General features: G+C 36.6%; 1 protein-coding gene across 1 annotated transcript; it reads right to left on the bottom strand.

The window, feature by feature from the left end:
• Nucleotides 1-2094: 2094 nt before the first annotated feature.
• Nucleotides 2095-19634, bottom strand: LOC132543397 (egl nine homolog 1-like). Its single transcript, XM_060206898.1, has 7 exons — nt 18735-19634; nt 15253-15372; nt 13416-13552; nt 12558-12628; nt 4045-4106; nt 2405-2476; nt 2095-2205 (listed from the first exon to the last, which is right to left on the bottom strand). Exons 1-7 carry the CDS (start codon nt 19632-19634, stop codon nt 2095-2097), a joined length of 1473 nt encoding a protein of 490 aa, XP_060062881.1.
• Nucleotides 19635-20685: the final 1051 nt, after the last annotated feature.

Here is a 20685-nt window from a genome sequence, read left to right as displayed (position 1 = left end):
TCCAAAACAAATAATTCTGAAGGAGATGTAGGATTTTAAAGACTTCGCCCTATTTCCCCTAATGGGCCCCGTCACTCTCGCCCCAGGGGGCCGAGACCCAAAGTTTACACGAAATTGATTCATCATCCTCCAACAATGCTTCAGACTGAATTTGACATTCGGACCAGGTGAGCTAATAAAAAATTTTAAATGTAATGAACAAACAAACGTTAAGTCATTGAATAAAGAATAAAATCTGGTAAGGGACTATATGCACCATAGAGCATACGAGATTAACAATGTCCCGTAATTAACATGAAACATTTGGCCAATCTCTTGACTGGTACATGTAACACGTCAGTAACTTAGTGGGGAACATTTGGCCAATCTCTTGACTGGTACATGTAACACGTCAGTAACTTAGTGGGGAACATTTGGCCAATCTCTTGACTGGTACATGTAACACGTCAGTAACTTAGTGGGGAACATTTGGCCAATCTCTTGACTGGTACATGTAACACGTCAGTAACTTAGTGGGGAACATTTGGCCAATCTCTTGACTGGTACATGTAACACGTCGGTAACTTAGTGGGGAACATTTGGCCAATCTCTTGACTGGTACATGTAACACGTCAGTAACTTAGTGGGGAACATTTGGCCAATCTCTTGACTGGTACATGTAACACGTCAGTAACTTAGTGGGGATCATTTGGCCAATCTCTTGACTGGTACATGTAACACGTCAGTAACTTAGTGGGGAACATTTGGCCAATCTCGAGACTGGTACATGTAAAAGTGACTTAATCGGGAACATTTGGCCAATCTCTTGACTGGTACATGTAACACGTCAGTAACTTAGTGGGGATCATTTGGCCAATCTCTGGACTGGTACATGTAAAAGTGACTTAATCACGTCTTGGGCATGTAACACGTCAGTAACTTAGTGGGGATCATTTGGCCAATCTCTGGACTGGTACATGTAACACGTCGGTAACTTAGTGGGGATCATTTGGCCAATCTCTTGACTGGTACATGTAACACGTCAGTAACTTAGTGGGGAACATTTGGCCAATCTCGTGACTGGTACATGTAAAAGTGACTTAATCGGGAACATTTGGCCAATCTCTTGACTGGTACATGTAACACGTCAGTAACTTAGTGGTGATCATTTGGCCAATCTCTGGACTGGTACATGTAACACGTCAGTAACTTAGTGGGGAACATTTGGCCAATCTCTTGACTAGTACATGTAAAAGTAACTTAATCGGGAACATTTGGCCAATCTCTTGACTGGTACATGTAACACGGCGTTAACTTAATGTTGAACATGCAACCCATGTCTTGATTGATACCATTTAGACAATGCTGTACCTTACACAGTAATATCGGATATTTTAGTCGTTTGAATCGACATCAATTAATGTAAAAATTGTTTTTATCGATATCATATTCGATGTTTTTAGTTTTTCGTTCAGATGGGAAAATCAGATGTTGGTTGTTTCGATTGATTTTAATTGTTAGAACTGTTTGATGATTCGATTGATATGAAATATTAGATAAGTAAATAAATAAATAATTTCAATTGTTTCAACCTCAGGGATACAAAATATATCAAATTACAGTATGTATCACGCCAACCTAGGACAGAGTGAACAGGTGCTTATAATAAGTCAATTGCCAAAACAACAATGACATTGTCAAATAATTACGATTGACTTTTGTATTTTTTATTTCTTTTACAGGAAATCGTTTTATTATGAAAAGCTGTATTCATGGTTTAAGTTGGATGTGATGACAGCGTCAGTTTTGATTGTGATATCAGGCGCTTATATTAACAAACACAAACATGCTGGTTACAAGCGGTTACAATGATCACACTGTCTCCGGGGTCTTATCAGACATGCTGGTTACAGGCGGTTATACTGATCACAATGTCTCCGGGACCTTATCAGACTGCTGGATGAAGGCGGTTATATCGACCACATTGTCTCCGGGACTTATCAGATATGCTGGATACAGGAGGTTATACCGACAACACTGTCTCCGTGACTTTTATTATATAATCTGGATACAGAAATACCGAACACACTGATTTCTAGGGCATTGATCAGTCGATCATAAAGTTTCTAAGGCCTTTATGAGGGCATCTTGGATACTGACAGCTATACCCATTTGACTTAAAACCTCCCGCGGATTAGGATGGTCACGTGTCAAAGCCGCTATTGCCTACAACGAAACATCAAAATTCTTTAATAGTTATAATTACACTATATTAGTTCTAGGTACATGGACTCGTCTGTTATGATTACACTATATTAGTTCTAGGTACATGGACTCGTCTGTTATAATTACACTATATTAGCTCTAGGTACATGGACTCGTCTGTTATAATTTCACTATATTCGTTCTAAGTGCACTGACTCACCTGAAGTTCCTGTTTTGAGAGAGATGCCACTGCCTTAACGGCCTGACTGTCTATTTCTTGCTGGATGCGTGCCTTGGAAAATAAAGCAGAAATTTGCTTCACTTTCTTTATATGTGGGTATCGCTTTTGCATTCCCTTCGGTCATTATTACGATATAAGAGTTTTTATAGAAAACATGAGTTTTTCTTTTAAGAAGTTACGTTAACTGCTGGAAAGGTGTCTTTTGATTGAACAGAATTGTCTGTTTGGTAACTACTTCTTAATCTATGTCTTAATTTAGACTACAGGAAGGTGTCTTTTGATTAAACAGAATTGTCTGTTTGGTAACTACTTCTTAATCTATGTCTTAATTTAGACTACAGGAAGGTGTCTTTTGATTGAACAGAATTGTCTGTTTGGTAACTGCTTGTTAATCTATGTCTTAATTTAGACTACAGGAAGGTGTCTTTTGATTAAACAGAGTTGTCTGTTTGGTAACTACTTCTTAATCTATGTCTTAATTTAGACTACAGGAAGGTGTCTTTTGATTAAACAGAATTGTCTGTTTGGTAACTGCTTGTTAATCTGTGTCTGAATTTAGAATACAGGAAGGTGTCTTTTGATTAAACAGAGTTGTCTGTTTGGTAACTGCTTGTTAATCTATGTCTTAATTTAGACTACAGGAAGGTGTCTTTTGATTAAACAGAATTGTCTGTTTGGTAACTGCTTGTTAATCTATGTCTTAATTTAGACTACAGGAAGGTGTCTTTTGATTGAACAGAATTGTCTGTTTGGTAACTGCTTGTTAATCTATGTCTTAATTTAGACTACAGGAAGGTGTCTTTTGATTAAACAGAATTGTCTGTTTGGTAACTGCTTGTTAATCTATGTCTTAATTTAGACTACAGGAAGGTGTCTTTTGATTGAACAGAGTTGTCTGTTTGGTAACTGCTTGTTAATCTATGTCTTAATTGAGATTATATTTCCAGTTAATCGATATCTGACATCATATTTCTGCTGATTTTGAATTTCTGACTTATTTTCTTGATTGATGCAAGGTAATTTGTTGTACCGTATCTAATTCCAACTTGGTATTGAAGTGTGTTCCTCTTTTAGTGTGTCCTTAGTACAATCTTTATGATTGCGAGTGGTTGACACTGCGCTGATGGACTTTTAATCCAGGAGGTTTGCCGTAATCTGCATGCCACGTTTTAACTTATTCGAATAATGGAACGGTTTAAAACATTGTACTTGACTTTTTTGAAATACATTGAAATACCGGGCTTGTGCACCTCCCATTCAGATTTGAAAAATATCTTTCGGTCAATTTTTATTTTCATCAGTCTCCTCTAAAATTTGTATTAAAAGACACTTTTCACTTGGGAGTCATTTGTGGCAATTATAGTCCAAGAGGTTTGCCGATACCTGGATGACATGTTTTAACTCATTCTAATTTGAGGAAACAACAGTTTTCAGTGGAATTCATTATTGGGACATATCGTATTTAACGCTGAATTTGAAGTGCATGTTGCTACATGTATTCACTTGGGCCTAGAGGTCAGTGTTAGAAAAGGTAACAGGTCTGTGAGAACTATGTAAACAATTTAATACGAAATACGTGTTGACATCTACAAAATCTAGAAAAAAAACCCAGATCTCACCTTTTCCTTTGTATATTTTTCCTTTTCTAACAGAGCAATATCACCGCGGATTCGCATTGCCTCTGAAAGAAATTAACAAACATTTTACTATCAAACTATAAAATATGGAAAATGTAGCAATAATTAGCTCCCCAGTATACCACTGAGAAAACACAACCTCAAGCTAACGAAATGACCTTAAAATTTGATTTGACAAATATTAATTGAAGGAATCTTTGGAAAAGCTAAAAGCAACCAACAAAGTGACAAAGTAAACAAACATTTTAGAGTGAGAAATGTGATAACATGTAGGACATATAAATAAAACAATTGTCTTATGTTTCTACTAGGTGGTAGCTGGTTGTAAAGACATTTTGAATCTAAATTTCTTAACTGAAATTTAACAAGATGATTTGTCGAATAACAGTCCCCCACCGACACAATGTTTACGAAGGTAAACCCCTACACCAAATATGAGGTTTCTATGACTATCAGTGTAGACGATAAAGTCAAACTTTTTCACCACAGTAGGTCAAACGTAAATAAATATAAGTCATAGTGACCTAGTTTTGCTACGTGACCACCACCTCATGAAGGCGAACTCGATTCCTAAGTACGAAGTTCTAGCGACTTATAACGTAGGAGATACAGTCTGTACAAACATTTTCAGTGATGTTGATCAAAGGTCAAAATATTGATCAGAGTGATCTACTTTTGATATATGATACACCGCATAACCAAAGTGATTCCACATCCTAAGTATGAAGTTTCAGTGACAAGACATGTAGGAGATAGAGACAGGGCAAACTTTTTCTCAGGTGTATGTCAAAATGTTCGTCAGAGTGACCTTCTTTCAATACATGATATGCTGCTTCACTAAAGCTTCATATCCTTCATCAACTTGCTTCTTTTTATCACTGTGCTATGAGTACTATTGCTGTCCAGAGATGGAAATTTCACGACATGGAAATTGAATTTTTCACGCTTATACAGTTTGGCTGTAAGCTGTTTATGTTGGTTTCATTAAAAAAAAACTAAACATGCGGTTGATGTGGAACAGTCTGTCGTGCCCTTCATTCCGATTCTGGTGGGTCAAAGATATCTTGTTGTTAACAGACAAGACGTCATCTGTTTACCTGAAAATGAAATTGAAGGACTTTGCAAGGTCTTTGTGACCTATTTTGACAAGCTCTTCAATTAATTCAGTCTCGTCTGAAGACAAAACAAGACAACCAACAGAAGGACACAGTTATCTAATTACTTATACCATAAATCCCAACAAACCCAACAAAGATGTCAACCGGAAACTCAATCATTTTATCATTGTATGTATTTTTTTCATTCGGGCGCATTTTGCACGAAAGACGCTTAAGTATAAGTTCACAGCCATATATAATGTATTCATATCGCCTTTCCCGTTTCTTGGAAACAAAGTTCTCGTAACAAGAGAACTGAACTTTTTTTAGTTTATAAGGGGTATGGTGTTGAACAGAGTGGAATCAAAGTGCTAAAATACTGAGGTGCAGACATCTAAAACAAAAGAAACAACCTAAAAGGTAACGATAAATAATTAATTTACGGAATTGTGAGTAAATCCTATCACTTGTATGATGATTTCACCCATTTAAAAAGTGTCCCTTTTAATTTTAAGCATAAAAGCATGAGAAACAAGGTGATTTATCTGTCAATCATGTGTCTTCCTATTGATTCAGACTAGCTGTTGTCAAAATAACGACAAACACTTGTAATTTCTACCAGGCCGAAGATGTATAATATAAGTGCTGTAATTTCTGGACAGGGACATCATGACATTAAATTGTTTTCTTTTAAATTCATTATTGCCAATCACGCTTATGTATCAGTCTTAAAGTACAATGTAATTACTGTAACACGTGAAGACCACTTTAGTGTTGCGTGTCGTTTCATTTAAAATCGATTAGTAAAATACATATACTGTATGACATGAAGGCAAGAATATATATGTAATCACGTATTGTCGATTTCTCGTTGATTTCTATTTAAACTTAAGTTTTTTTGTTTTTTTTTTGTTTGTTCAGGCAGAAATATTGTGTCATCAATTACAGCCAAGAATATGATTTCATACGTTTTCAAACGTCCATTTAACCCACCACGAATGATTCGAAGTCTCGATGTATCGAAGTTTATTTGGTAGTCCCTTGAACTTCGAAACATCGATGTTTGACTGTACTTACCTGCAATACTCTCATTTTCGATATACTTCATAATTAGACGGTCAGTATTTACGTTACAACAGCACCAACATAAAGCTGGCCACCATCAGAACTAAAGCCGTGCGTAACCGATAAATGCCGACCATAAACGAGTCGTAACCAAAGTAATTGCAATTAAATTAAAGTATAGGAGATATTTTAAGAATTACACCAGTATTTTCAATTCCAAATTAAGGATTGTTAATTTATCTGGATTTCTTTAATCATCAGCACGAACTCTTTGTATGAAGAACTTTCTTTGATAGCATTATTATGCACATAAATTTGTAACAAAGGAAAATCGCATTTAAATGAGTGTATCAAAAGTCAACCGCATGTAAATTTTGTATGTCAAAGGTCGTGTTGTTCGCTGGCAAAGACTGCAGGCCTTAGTAAGACCTGTGTCCTAAACCAAACGTATCTATAGAAGAAATGTATTAGAAGAGTGTGTTGAAATTTGGTCAAAAGCCATTTGGTGTTCTGTAAAATCAATATCCTATTAATTCCATTTCTTGAGTAAACAGTATCACAATAAAATCATACCCCATATTTGATAGTACTAAGAATGACAATAACACATTTAGGTTTGGTTGAACAGCTAGTCGGCAATACAAAACTGTTAACATGGAAACTTTTTAAGTTTATGAATCCAATAGAGATGGGAGAAGTCTGCATCCTTATCACTAATTGGCAATAGATAATCATGATGAACTAGTATTTAAAACATAGCATTAATATTTACAGTCAAACCAAAGAATCGTACAAAACTTACAATCAAACCATGCCATGGCTTGTCGCGCAAAACTTACAGTCAATCCAAGCCATGGATTGTCGCGAAAAAAATTACAGTCAAGCCATGCCATGGACTGTCTCACAAAACTTACAGTCAAGCCAAAGACTGTCGCACAAAACTTACAGTCATGTCATGCCATGGACTGTCGCACAAAACTTACAGTCAGGTCATGCCATGGACTGTCGCACAAAACTTACAGTCAAGCCAAAGACTGTCGCACAAAACTTAAAGTCATGTCATGCCATGGACTGTCGCACAAAACTTACAGTCAGGTCATGTCATGGACTGTCGCACATAACTTACAGTCAAGCCATGTCATGGACTATCGCACATAACTTACAGTCATGTCATGCCAAAGACTGTCGCACAAAACTTACAGTCAAGCCATGTCATGGACTATCGCACAAAACGTACAGTCAGGTCATGTCATGGACTGTCGCACAAAACTTACAGTCAGGTCATGTCATGGACTGTCGCACAAAACTTACAGTCAGGTCATGCCATGGACTGTCGCACAAAACTTACAGTCAGGTCATGTCATGGACTGTCGCACAAAACTTACAGTCAGGTCATGTCATGGACTGTCGCACAAAACTTACAGTCAGGTCATGTCATGGACTATCGCACATAACTTACAGCCAAGGTTAATATGGTCGCACAGTCAAGGCAAAGATGATCGAAAAAATTTATAATTAAACCAATCATGGTCACATAAAACTACGTCAAAGTGTCGTGGGATTGCTCGTTCAAAGAAACTGTAACAACGGAATGAACTACAAATGTAAAGGCAAACGATAAAATGAAGATTGAAATCATAGGAAATATAGATATAGTCTACCATGTTCCAGAAATTCTGGACTATCTTAAAACGAAATCTTATTGTCACAGTTTATAAATTTGAAAAATCGCGTTTGCATTCCAAACTGACATTCTGTAATTTGGGTTCCTAGATTTTTTAAAATATCTTTTTTGTTTTTGTTTTATGATTGAAATAACGATAAAGACTGTACAATGATACGCAATGATTTCACCAAGAATGTATGTACGATTCGTAAAGGACTGATACATCTGTTATCACTCGGATTAACAATCTAAGGTTTGTTTATCGACAATATAATGAGATGGATGTTTCGATGTTTGACATCAGTAATATTACGATTTTAGTATCGGAGAGTAATTTCCAGTTGTTGCTGTTGTTAAAAGGTTAATGTAGACTTATATAGTCGCGGGTCGACTAGGCTAGAGCACGTTTTCAGATCAGATTTGGGTCAATAGGTCATTAGCATTTAAGTTTTTAATCATGATCACACACCAAAGTCTCTTTCCTGTAGGAATTAACCATCATTGTTCCCCTTATGCCGGTTATGTATTTACACCAAACTAAATATAACATTCATGGTCTTACGATTACTGGGAAATTCAGAACTTCTCACTTTGATATTCTAGAGGATTTGGCAAAGTAAAGGAGTATGTCTGGAGGTCCTTATCCTTTGGGGGCTCCTTCAGTGTTAAAGATTAGGCCTTGTTTTGTGCAGAGGTGTGCTGGAAAGAGGTTATTTACCGTGATTTTTGTTACTCTAATAATAAACATAAAAATAAACAGAAAAAACTATTGTGGTAGTTAGTGAGTGAGGGCTTAAAGCAGATCCATTGTATGTGTCTTGAAGTCATCTAGTGTAATGTATTGTACTGCTGATGCAGAGAAGAAGTTCCATTGTGTGGTTGTATGTGGAAAGAAAAACAAATTCTATCCTTTGTAGCGGATATGTGTCTAAAACATGGAGTGTATATGTACACAGTTCTTGGACCAGCTGGGATGAGGATAAAGATGTTTGATCATCAAAGCAGGAAGATTATCACGGGATGGGACAGTATATCACTGTTATAACAATATTATACAACCTAACACACTTTTCAACTGTACCAACATTACACACAGTCCTTACACACCAACATTATCTTACCAACATTATACACTGTACCAACATTATACAACCTACACACTCTGTCCTTACTACTGTACCAACATTATACAACCTAACACACTCTGTCCTTACTACTGTACCAACATTATACAACCTAACACACTCTGTCCTTACTACTGTACCAACATTATACAACCTAACACACTCTGTCCTTACTACTGTACCAACATTATACAACACACTCTGTCCTTACTACTGTACCAACAGTATACAACCTACTCACTCTGTCCTTACTACTGTACCAACATTATACAACCTTACACACTCTGTCCTTACTACTGTACCAACATTATACAACCTAACACACTCTGTCCTTACTACTGTACCAACATTATACAACCTAACACACTCTGTCCTTACTACTGTACCAACATTATACAACCTAACACACTCTGTCCTTACTACTGTACCAACATTATACAACACACTCTGTTCTTACTACTGTACCAACATTATACAACCTAACACACTCTGTCCTTACTACTGTACCAACATTATACAACCTAACACACTCTGTCCTTACTACTGTACCAACATTATACAACCTAACACACTCTGTTCTTACTACTGTACCAACATTTTACAACCTAACACACTCTGTCCTTACTACTGTACCAACATTATACAACCTAACACACTTTGTCCTTACTACTGTACCAACATTATACAACCTTACACACTCTGTCCTTACTACTGTACCAACATTATACAACCTTACACACTCTGTCCTTACTACTGTACCAACATTATACAACCTTACACACTCTGTTCTTACTACTGTACCAACATTATACAACCTAACACACTCTGTCCTTACTACTGTACCAACATTATACAACCTAACACACTCTGTCCTTACTACTGTACCAACATTATACAACCTTACACACTTTGTCCTTACTACTGTACCAACAGTATACAACCTACTCACTCTGTCCTTACTACTGTACCAACAGTATACAACCTAACACACTCTGTCCTTACTACTGTACCAACATTATACAACCTAACACACTCTGTCCTTACTACTGTACCAACATTATACAACCTAACACACTCTGTCCTTACTACTGTACTAACTTATACAACACACACTCTGTTCTTATTATTACAACCTAACACACTCTGTCCTTACTACTGTACCACATTATACAACCTACACACTCTGTCCTTACTACTGAACCAACATTATACAACCTAACACACTCTGTCCTTACTACTGTACCAACATTATACAACCTAACACACTCTGTCCTTACTACTGTACCAACATTATACAACCTTACACACTCTGTCCTTACTACTGTACCAACATTATACAACCTAACACACTCTGTCCTTACTACTGTACCAACATTATACAACCTAACACATTCTGTCCTTACTACTGTACCAACATTATACAACCTTACACACTCTGTCCTTACTACTGTACCAACATTATACAACCTACTCACTCTGTCCTTACTACTGTACCATCATTATACAACCTAACACACTCTGTCCTTACTACTGTACCAACATTATACAACCTTACACACTCTGTCCTTACTACTGTACCAACATTATACAACCTAACACACTCTGTCCTTACTACTGTACCAACATTATACAACCTTACACACTCTGTTCTTACTACTGTACCAACATTATACAACCTAACACACTCTGTTCTTACTACTGTACCAACATTATACAACCTAACACACTCTGTCCTTACTACTGTACCAACATTATACAACCTAACACACTTTGTCCTTACTACTGTACTATCATTATACAACCTTACACACTCTGTTTTTACTACTGTACCAACATTATACAACCTTACACACTCTGTTCTTACTACTGTACCAACATTATACAACCTTACACACTCTGTCCTTACTACTGTACCAACATTATACAACCTTACACACTCTGTCCTTACTACTGTACCAACATTATACAACCTAACACACTCTGTCCTTACTACTGTACCATCATTATACAACCTTACACACTCTGTCCTTACTACTGTACCAACATTATACAACCTTACACACTCTGTTCTTACTACTTTACCAACATTATACAACCTAACACACTTTGTCCTTACTACTGTACCAACAGTCTACAACCTAACACACTCTGTTCTTATCTGAAATTACATATGAATGACAACACGATATATTCCAAGGGCACACCCCATTTTACACACATTAAAAACAGAACAACCTACAACAAACATTATATCCCCATTAGTAGTTTTGCTGATCAATATATTCATTTTCGTTAGATAGCATCACAAAGATTTGTAATGTGTGTGTGGTTCTTTTAAAATCATTGATCTTCTGTCCATCAAGTCACCTATACTGTGTACAGATATGTCATTATCTTATTCCGATGAGAATAGAGACATCCTCAGGAAAAGGCACGGATAACTACAGTCTCATACAGACCCCACGAGATGAACATATTACATAATAAAAACTATAAAACTAGACAAACAATACTGAAATGACATATTCACAGCCATTTATAATGTTCTAGGCTATTGATCGGGTACAACTTTCCATTTTGGATATTGGCCAAAAATAATTTGGCATCATTGGAGGTTTCAAGCGGATTCTGTGTGCATTGTCATGAATTTTTCATGTACACCTATTTACAAGGAGATAAAACAGCGAACAGTACAAAGGTACATAAGACAGATATTCAGGTACCGAGTCCATGTAGCAGAGTGATCTCTCCGGTACAATGTAGGTAACAGAGTGATCTCTCCGGTACAATGTGGGCAACAGAGTGATCTCTCTGGTACAATGTAGGTACAATGTAGGTAACAGAGTGATCTCTCCTGTACATTTAGGTAACAGAGTTATCTCAAAGGTACAATGTGGGTAACAGAGTGATCTCTCTGTTACAATGTAGGTAACATAGTAATCTCTCAGGTACAATGTAGGTACAATGTAGGTAGCAGAGTGATCTCACAGGTACAATGTGGGTAACAGAGTGATCTCTAAGGTACAATGTAGGTACAATGTAGGTAGCAGAGTGATCTCTCAGGTACAATGTGGGTAACAGAGTGATCTCTCTGGTACAATGTAGGCACAATGTAGGTAACAGAGTGATATTTCCGGTACAATGTAGGTAACAGAGTGATCTCTCATTTACAATGTGGTTAACATAGTGATCTCTCTGGTACAATGTAGGTAACGGAGTGATATCTCCGGTACAATGTAGGTAACAGGGTGATATCTCCGGTACAATGTGGGTAACAGAGTGATCTCTCCGGTACAATGTAGGTAACAGAGTGATCTCAAAGGTACAATGTAGGTACAATGTAGGTAACAGAGTGATCTCTCCGGTACACTGTAGGTAGCAGAGTGATCTCTCTGGTACAATGTAGGTAACAAAGGGATATCTTCGATACAAGTTAGTAACAGACATCATCTCCTTATTTATGCCAAGCTTTGTTGTTAAATAAGACAGGTACAAAGGTTAACACATAGTAGTTGACACACTTGGTGCTAATCTTGTTCTTACCTAAGTGACAGTGCTCTTCCTTTGCTTTGCTGCGCTCCATCTCATCAAAATACCAAACAGTCATGGCATACCTGAAAACAAAACATCATAAGTAGTGATGACATTTAGTATTGTGAAAATGTGAGGTTAGGAACGCCAGAAAAACCCATTCAATGTCCCAGATTAATTGAAAACTATGCCGCTTGAGAACGGAGTCGATATTTTTACTATTGATAGTACAATTCAAAACAACTTTTCACTGTATTCAGTATCCATTTGATTAATCATGAGAAGCTGCAGTTAACTGAAACATATTTTGGTAGTTAGAGATAATTTTTATTTTTTCTTTCCACTATAAGGGATCTCTCTTACTGTTGCGAGAGTTTACTTTCTGTTTAATTTACAACGGTTACTGCAGAGAGATTCCGTATAGTGGCAGTCATTATAAATATGCTTGACAGTAATGTTGTAAGAAAAAAATTTCCGTTGATGTAAAATTTGTAACTATCGCTCTGTTGTAAAGTATACAAAACATTGCCTGAATAACGCCAAGTACCTGGCGACTCTGCTACATAGACCTTGACCCCGCGATGACTAGTGCTACTAACGATCACACACATTAACTACTGAGTCAACGCGGTCCCCGGGTACACAGTTTAACAGGACAGAGATCAATATGTCATGTTTTTCCAAATACATTTAGGAGAAAGAATAGTTGTGAAGAATTATCAAAAGCATAAACTAAGAAACAAATAGACGAATAGATTCTGTCCCCACGTCCAAAACACCTCAGTAATATCGCCAGACATTGGTGACCTTGACATTGGGACAACATGTATGAGACAGAAGATAACACTATAGCGTCGTTAACAAACGCACCTAGTTCTGTAGGCAGGTTGAACCTCGTGTGGATTCCGGCCATCAGACCAGAAAAACAACAATCGGTTAAACACTGGTGGAATGTCCACGTGGTCTTCACTTCCGCGGGGAAATATCCTCAAAAGTCCTCCGTCAGTCTGAAATGGTAAAGGGAACGATACTTACAGAAATAGTCCAGTGCCAAAACCTCGAATCGAGCAAATTCATCGACTTCTCACTTAAAGGGATATTACGCACAAGTTCGGATTTCATGGGACGCTTTTGAAGCAAATTTTACAAAATCATTAAAATTGCGCACTCAGCAAAAGTGTTCGTGAACAACACGCATTTGTGTGTTTACTCAATATTCTGCATGAAATTTAGTATCTAGTTCCGGATTTCCCAGTGAGTTATATCTAAACGGTTAGATTTATATTGGCTGGGACTGTTCCCGCCCATTTTGCCTGTCCAGACTGACCACAGGACAGATATTTTAATGTTCACAATAGTTTTAAAAGTCATTAGTGTAGGTTCTTAAAAGGTACAGTGTAGCCAGAAATTTCGGGTTGAATATATCTTTAACTAAGATGTTGCATGTAGTTTGTATCACGTGTCAAGTGACTCCATGCATGCGTTCATGTACGGCCTTACATAAACAGCACAATGTATCTGAAGAAAATGTCAAATGTTGTAGATATAATAAACCAAACCAGTGGTATCGGGCGGACGGGGAGGGATGGCAGTGTTTAGCTGTAACAATTATTAAACGACAGCTTATTTAATTAGCTCAAAAAGCATGGTAAATGATGGTTATACACTGGGACTACTCACATGCATTTGAAAAGGAAAATATTTGTACATTATTGTTTTGTTTTGATTGCTCGATGTAAGTCATTTTACTCCACCAAATGGTACTTTTATAGCGAGCACCTGTAACTGGCAAATTCCCGTCGTCTATCTTTTTTCATATGACTGGACCGGTATTGAAATATCCAAGTGAAATGTATCCTATTCACAACTCTTCTTAAACATTTTTCAAAATATACGTACAAAGCAGTGATACAGCTGAATCTAAAAGTTGTAACAAAACAATTGCTGGTTTATAGTGACCGGTATCAGATATGTATACATATGTAAATGGAAACCTATTCTACATTCAAAGGATGCTTCTATTATTATTGTTATTATTATACTGTATGCTACGTTTGTAAGTTTGCTAACTATGTAGTCTTGTCCTCGCTGAGTCAACTAAATATATCATAAGCTAAATACCAGTCACAAGGTATAGACAAATATCATTTGTTGTATAAACCATGATGGAAAATGTACTGAAAAATCTCTCTCTCTGTCTCTGTCTCACACACACACACACACACACACACACACGCACACTCTCACACAAACAAAGATTTAAGTCTGTAAGATTTTTCTTGCTTAACTAAAACATTTTTGGGACGAGTGATGTATCTGACAGTGAGTGAATGACTGGAGAATAATTCTAAAAAATTAAAGTTCAGTTTGATGATACGAAAGATATTTATGGAATTGCCAATCCTTTAACTGGCATCATGTATTTTAAGTCATTTGGTTATGGTGATAAAAAATGATGTATGGATAATGATTATGTTATGCATGATGATGATGATGATGATGATGATGATGATGATGATGATGATGATGATGATTTTAATATAAAATCAGCGAGCGTAAATATATATTGCAGTATCTTACAAGCATATCGACTAAAATGTATGTGCACATGGTAGGTCACATACACATACATGGAGTAGGGGAGATAACTCGGATGAAGAGAGATAGCTCGGGTGGAGTAGGGGAGATAACTCGAGAAGTTAACTACCTGAACATTCCAGTTCCGGTTGAGGTACAGGATACACGTTATTCGACGCCCGTCCTTTGTCGGGTTATCCACATGCCGTCTGTAACATGTCCCTTCTCCCGGGTAGCACGTCACCATTACCTGTTGGGGATGGTACCATGTTTAGTAATTTAGTAAAAATCTTATTATTAATAAGACGTAAAGAAAACAGCCAGATCAGCGTCCATCATTGTATTGGTTCTATATAGTTGTGTCTTTTCCATTCTTAACACTTCTTTCCTCTTATTATTTTTTTTTCAATAATGTGCTATGTTGACAGGTGAATAATTCAAACCAACAGACAAAATCTGAGAATAGTCTCATGTCATGTCTTTGAAATAATTTTGATTTCTTTCATTTGTTTGAAATAAAGACATGCAATAATGTATGTCAATATTTCAACATCATTCCTTCACTGTTGCAGTTATTAATGATGTACAACGAAGATCATATTTTACTGCTGATGGTTTTCAGTATGGTATGGCATCATTCGCAAATAAGATGAGTACATAATCAGTAACATATGTTATATATTTTATTATGGGAATAATATAAATAGAGTGCTAGATTGATAAGTGTACAATTAACTTACAAATTGTTTTAAACAAATTTCAGGTCATGTTCCCCCAACAACCTCAATTTTCAAAACAGAACAAGACAACAGAAAAAGACAAAAAATCCAAAATGAAAACTCCTCCAGTAGAAAAATGCACCAAGAGAGTGATGGCTAGCTTGTACTAAGTTCCTAGTGGTTCTTCAACATATTTCTTGTCATGTTGTAGAAATTGTGAAATTTAAAATTTTGTCTATCTGTTTTCAATCTGTTTCCATGATATAAAAAAGGGGATATGAGAACTCTGGTCCTCCAACACAAAAAGCACCTCCAGAGAGATTGAATGATATGAGGACAAAATTTCATGTACTTATCTTGAATGGATTTGACATTTTACTTCGGAAGCAGCAAAATTTGCAGTGTTGCCTGTTCCCATAGCAACAAAATAAATTATATTTATTAAAAAACAACATCTCCATGGCAAAATGCACTATGAAAATACTAGCATGAAAACTGTACAAAACTTTCTGGTAGTTTGTAGTCATGTATTTATACCACAGGGAAAAAAAGTCTGACTGACTTTGTTTCCAATGATATAGCAATGCATTTACAAACCATTTTACTCCCAAAATATAATTAATCTTTCAAATTAAACATTAGTTAAATGCTAATTAATTTTCAGATTGAATGTACTAACTTTTGCTAAAATAATTTAACTTTTGATATTTAGAAAACAAAAATGCATGTTTAAGCTATTTACAACTGAAATACCATCCAATATTGTATACATTTTTCAGGCTGTGATATGAAGAAAATCATCTTAAAATAGATAACATCAAAAAAGTTGAGTGATTTTCGGATTGACTCATGTTGATTATGTGATGTAACACTTTAATTCATTAGTATTATTTTTGTTACAAAATTGAGTTATATCTTCCACTAGTTGACAAAAAGGTTCTGGTAAGGATGGTCGGTGCAAAGTCACACTAACTACAGTGATGGGCACAAATTGATAAGATTAGACGAGGATGGGGTCCGATGACTTCACTACTTAGTGATCAAACAAAACTCAATGCCAGAAAAGTCTGCACTGGGCCTGCTTTCTCATTCTCATTCCATTCTCATAATATGCCCCTGGTCATGTTCATGCAACTGAAATCTGTAATTTTGCCAATCTGTTTCCATTGTAACAGAAAGTGTACATTAATGGAAAACTTTTGCAAAGTAGTGGTTTGAAAACTATATTGAATGGCTGTATTCAGAGCTCTGGTCCAGAAAATTTCCATGCACAGGCCAACAGACTCAGGCCTATCTAATATCCTGTGCAAACATGTTCTGTGGAGATAATAAACAATCAAGTGATTATCAAGAAATAGAGTACAGCAAACTATAACCTGTCAAGATGGCATCCTGTCAGCCATTTTGTCTTCCTGATCAGTCAAAAAATGGACAATGCACAAGAAAGGAGCAAGGATAACCCAACATCTTCAACAAGTAGTGATACAAAACTCCAAGTTTCTGAATCAAAGATAGCTACCCTGCATTACATTGATTTCCTGATCAGTGTAAAATGAAAAAAAATGGGAAACACTAGGGATCATGGGGAACTTATACACACAATTTTTGAAAGATCCACTTATTAATTTTCAAAAAATAGCAATAACAAACATTCATTTCCAAAATCAAAGATGGCTGGCAGTCAGCAATTTTGGTTTTTGATCAGTCTCAATATTAAAATGAGTACCACTTAGGACCAAGGAAAACCTATATATATTATATATGATTTGAGACAAGTTCTTCTCTTATCATAGACAAGATATATCCATTTTACTAGTGCAAGATTTGATTTCCTTGTCTCGCCTTAGGGTCGAGATTGGTGTGGGGGGAGGGTGGGTCGTCCCCTGTCGGATCAAAGGTATGATGTTATAATACATGTAGCATTTTACTAATGTTGTATCATTAATTCAATAATCCTCTTGCATGCATGACATCACATCACATCAATGATGCGAAGCACTGGTATGACAAAAACACATACCTAATAAGCCTGCAGGGTAAGAGATAAATAATCATATAGTCAACTTTTTGGTGAAATGTGGGATCTCAACTCTACAGAAAAGATAATTTAAGTTGCAATCACACTGGAAGCCTTGTTGGTTGCTTACTTATTCATCTTTTGCCTCTGTTGGGTTCCCCCAATCTCACCAACCATGAGTTTTGATTAGTCTTGAAATTAAAAGGGCACAATTGGTGACCAAGGTGAATTTCGATTTGAAATTGAAGATCCATCAAGTCTTTCTCATGAAATAGTGATAACAAAGTCAAAATCCAACATGGCCACTAGTCAGTAAAATTAAAAGAGCACCACTGGGGAAATATACATTGGAAATTAGAGACAGGTCTCTCCCATATTTCTCCAGAAGTCAATTGGCAAAATCGAAGATTGTCATTTGTCAGTCATTCTGTTTTTCTGATCACTCGATAACTAATGGACATGAATTAGTATCATGTGGAACTTCATGTGAAATTTTAGAAAGTGACCCAGTGCTTCTTAACTAATAGCAATATTAATGACTGATGACTGATTGACCTTGGACCCAGAGCAATTTGCAAAGTCCATCATCTATTGAAGACTGTTAGACATTACAAATTGGATTGTGTCATAGATTTCTCTCCCCTCCTCTGCAAAGAAAAGATACATACACTTAAAATAGAAACTTTGTAATCCAAAGCAAAAGTATACCTATTTGGAACAATTTGAAGTGTTCAGTAAATCAACTTGCAGTTTAAAATGATTAAGTGATAAAAGTGAAGACAGGAAGACATTTTTTTGTGTTTTTAAATGGAAGGAAAGGTATTAAATGTTGGACTGTATGAATTTATCTTTGAACACTACAGTACATGCAAAGACCTTGGTACGGCTATTGATGAAGCAATCTTGTCCCTTAAGGAGCGGGTTGAGGTCAGTGAGGATAGAATCAAGGCGCTCCACTGCTCGGCCGATATTAGGGATATCCTCCTGGTTTCGATCAACCCATGCCATCCGATCACTCCGAATCTCAGATTTTAATACCTTCTGGTTATTGTCATCACTGGTTCGACCTCCAGCTAATTTTCCAGTCTTTAACAGTAACTTAGCATCAAGACTTTTTATTTCTGCTAATATTCGATTAACATGTTCATCTTCGAACAGTGAATCAACCACACAAAAGTTTCTCTTTTTCAGTTCATCCACAACAAATCTGGCTATATCCTTGTTCTTCTGGGATTTAGGTTTATCAAAGTGTCTTTTAGTGAATGGTGTTTTATCAAAAGGTGTATAATCCACTGAATTACCATCCTCATCAGCGCTATCACTAGGTTGGTTACATTCAGCTTTTAATTCCACATTTGTTTTCGTATCACTATTGTTCAAGTTTCTGTGAGCGTATAATTGATTATCTGCAACAGACCTTTCCGCCTCGAAGGCACACTTGTCTTCGACTTTTGTAGAACTATCGTTGATGTCGTTCTCATTCATTTCGCAAAGACCAATGTTTGATTCTGTAACGTCGTTTGAGGTAATTCCAATGGCACGTCCCGACGATTGTTGACAAACTACAGGGTCTGATGGGACGCTAGTCTCTTCTTGGCTGCCGCCACTCGTTGACTTTGTAACGTGACATGATAGTTTATGCTTCGACCAGTCCTTCAATTGGTGTTCTCTGCTACAGTAGACGACCTGTTTACATCGCGAACACCTTTTAAGGGCGGAGATCGACTCACAAACGGCACACTTCATCGATGCCACAACTTTAGCGTCGTCCGCCATGGTCTGTTGACAAGCACACTTTTCTATCTCACTATAGGAGAGTTCAACGCCACTCAGTAGGACCCCATCAGACGCAGAAGTCGATTGTCGCAGACGACAAAGCGAAAAGTGGAAATGTCAGACGTGAGAACAAAAACAAATGATATACCGCTATGGCTTAAGTCAATTAAGATTAACTCGATCAGACAGACAGAATAGCTGGAATTAGATTTTTTTAGATGACAAAACGGTACAGACTTATTATCCCGTGTTAAATAGTCTTATTTTACATGAATTGGTTAAAAAAATCTCTCTAGCTCCAGGAAAATATGTTTACTACTATCTTTGTTTAATCATGATTAAATCTTAGTGTACTTCAAATGTACTGAATAAACAGGGAGATATAACGGAGCGACACGGTTATCAATACAGTGGTGATGACGTTTTATCAACGAAATATTGTTCAAAATTTCAATTATTATTAATCATTTAATCATGTAACTGGCGAATGAGATATTGACTCAATTTGATATCAACATCTAAAATGCAACTATTTAAAGAAAGATTCGAATGCGGTTTTTTATTTTTATTTCGACTTTGCTTTACAGTTACCTCCCTTTAGCCACAACATGAGTAAAGTTAAGTTGCGGGTCTCTTACATACAGCGGAAGCCACTTCCAAGGTATGTTTATCCTTATCTATTTATTAAAATGGTCTTCCGGCACTGGTCTAGCGTCAAGTGTTACTGACTAGTACCTCCATCATTTGTCACAGAAAAAAATCTCAAATCGAACAAGGTTGCCACCTGTTTGCATTTTCATGAGCCAATAGCGAGAACCTGGGGCTAAGCTGATTCACTTGTGGATTATTATCATTCTCCTTCCTTAAGAACAATAAAACAAATTGTCGATAATTGCAGTGCTTGCCTGACATGTTATAAATTCTCTTCTTTTAACGTATAACTACGACGGAAAAAACACTTTTCGCGGTAGAAAAATCTAATTGGGTGTGGGGATGTGCTACCATCTAAGCTGACATATTGTTTTGACATCTGGCGATTCTTTGTTCTTTT

This window comes from Ylistrum balloti, unplaced genomic scaffold, assembly GCF_031769215.1.
Source record: "Ylistrum balloti isolate Yb309-2 unplaced genomic scaffold, AGI_CSIRO_Ybal_v1 Utg369754, whole genome shotgun sequence".
Classification (NCBI taxonomy): domain Eukaryota; kingdom Metazoa; phylum Mollusca; class Bivalvia; order Pectinida; family Pectinidae; genus Ylistrum; species Ylistrum balloti.
Note: the sequence above shows the minus strand (reverse complement) of the source record. Positions and strands in the feature narration are given on the sequence as shown.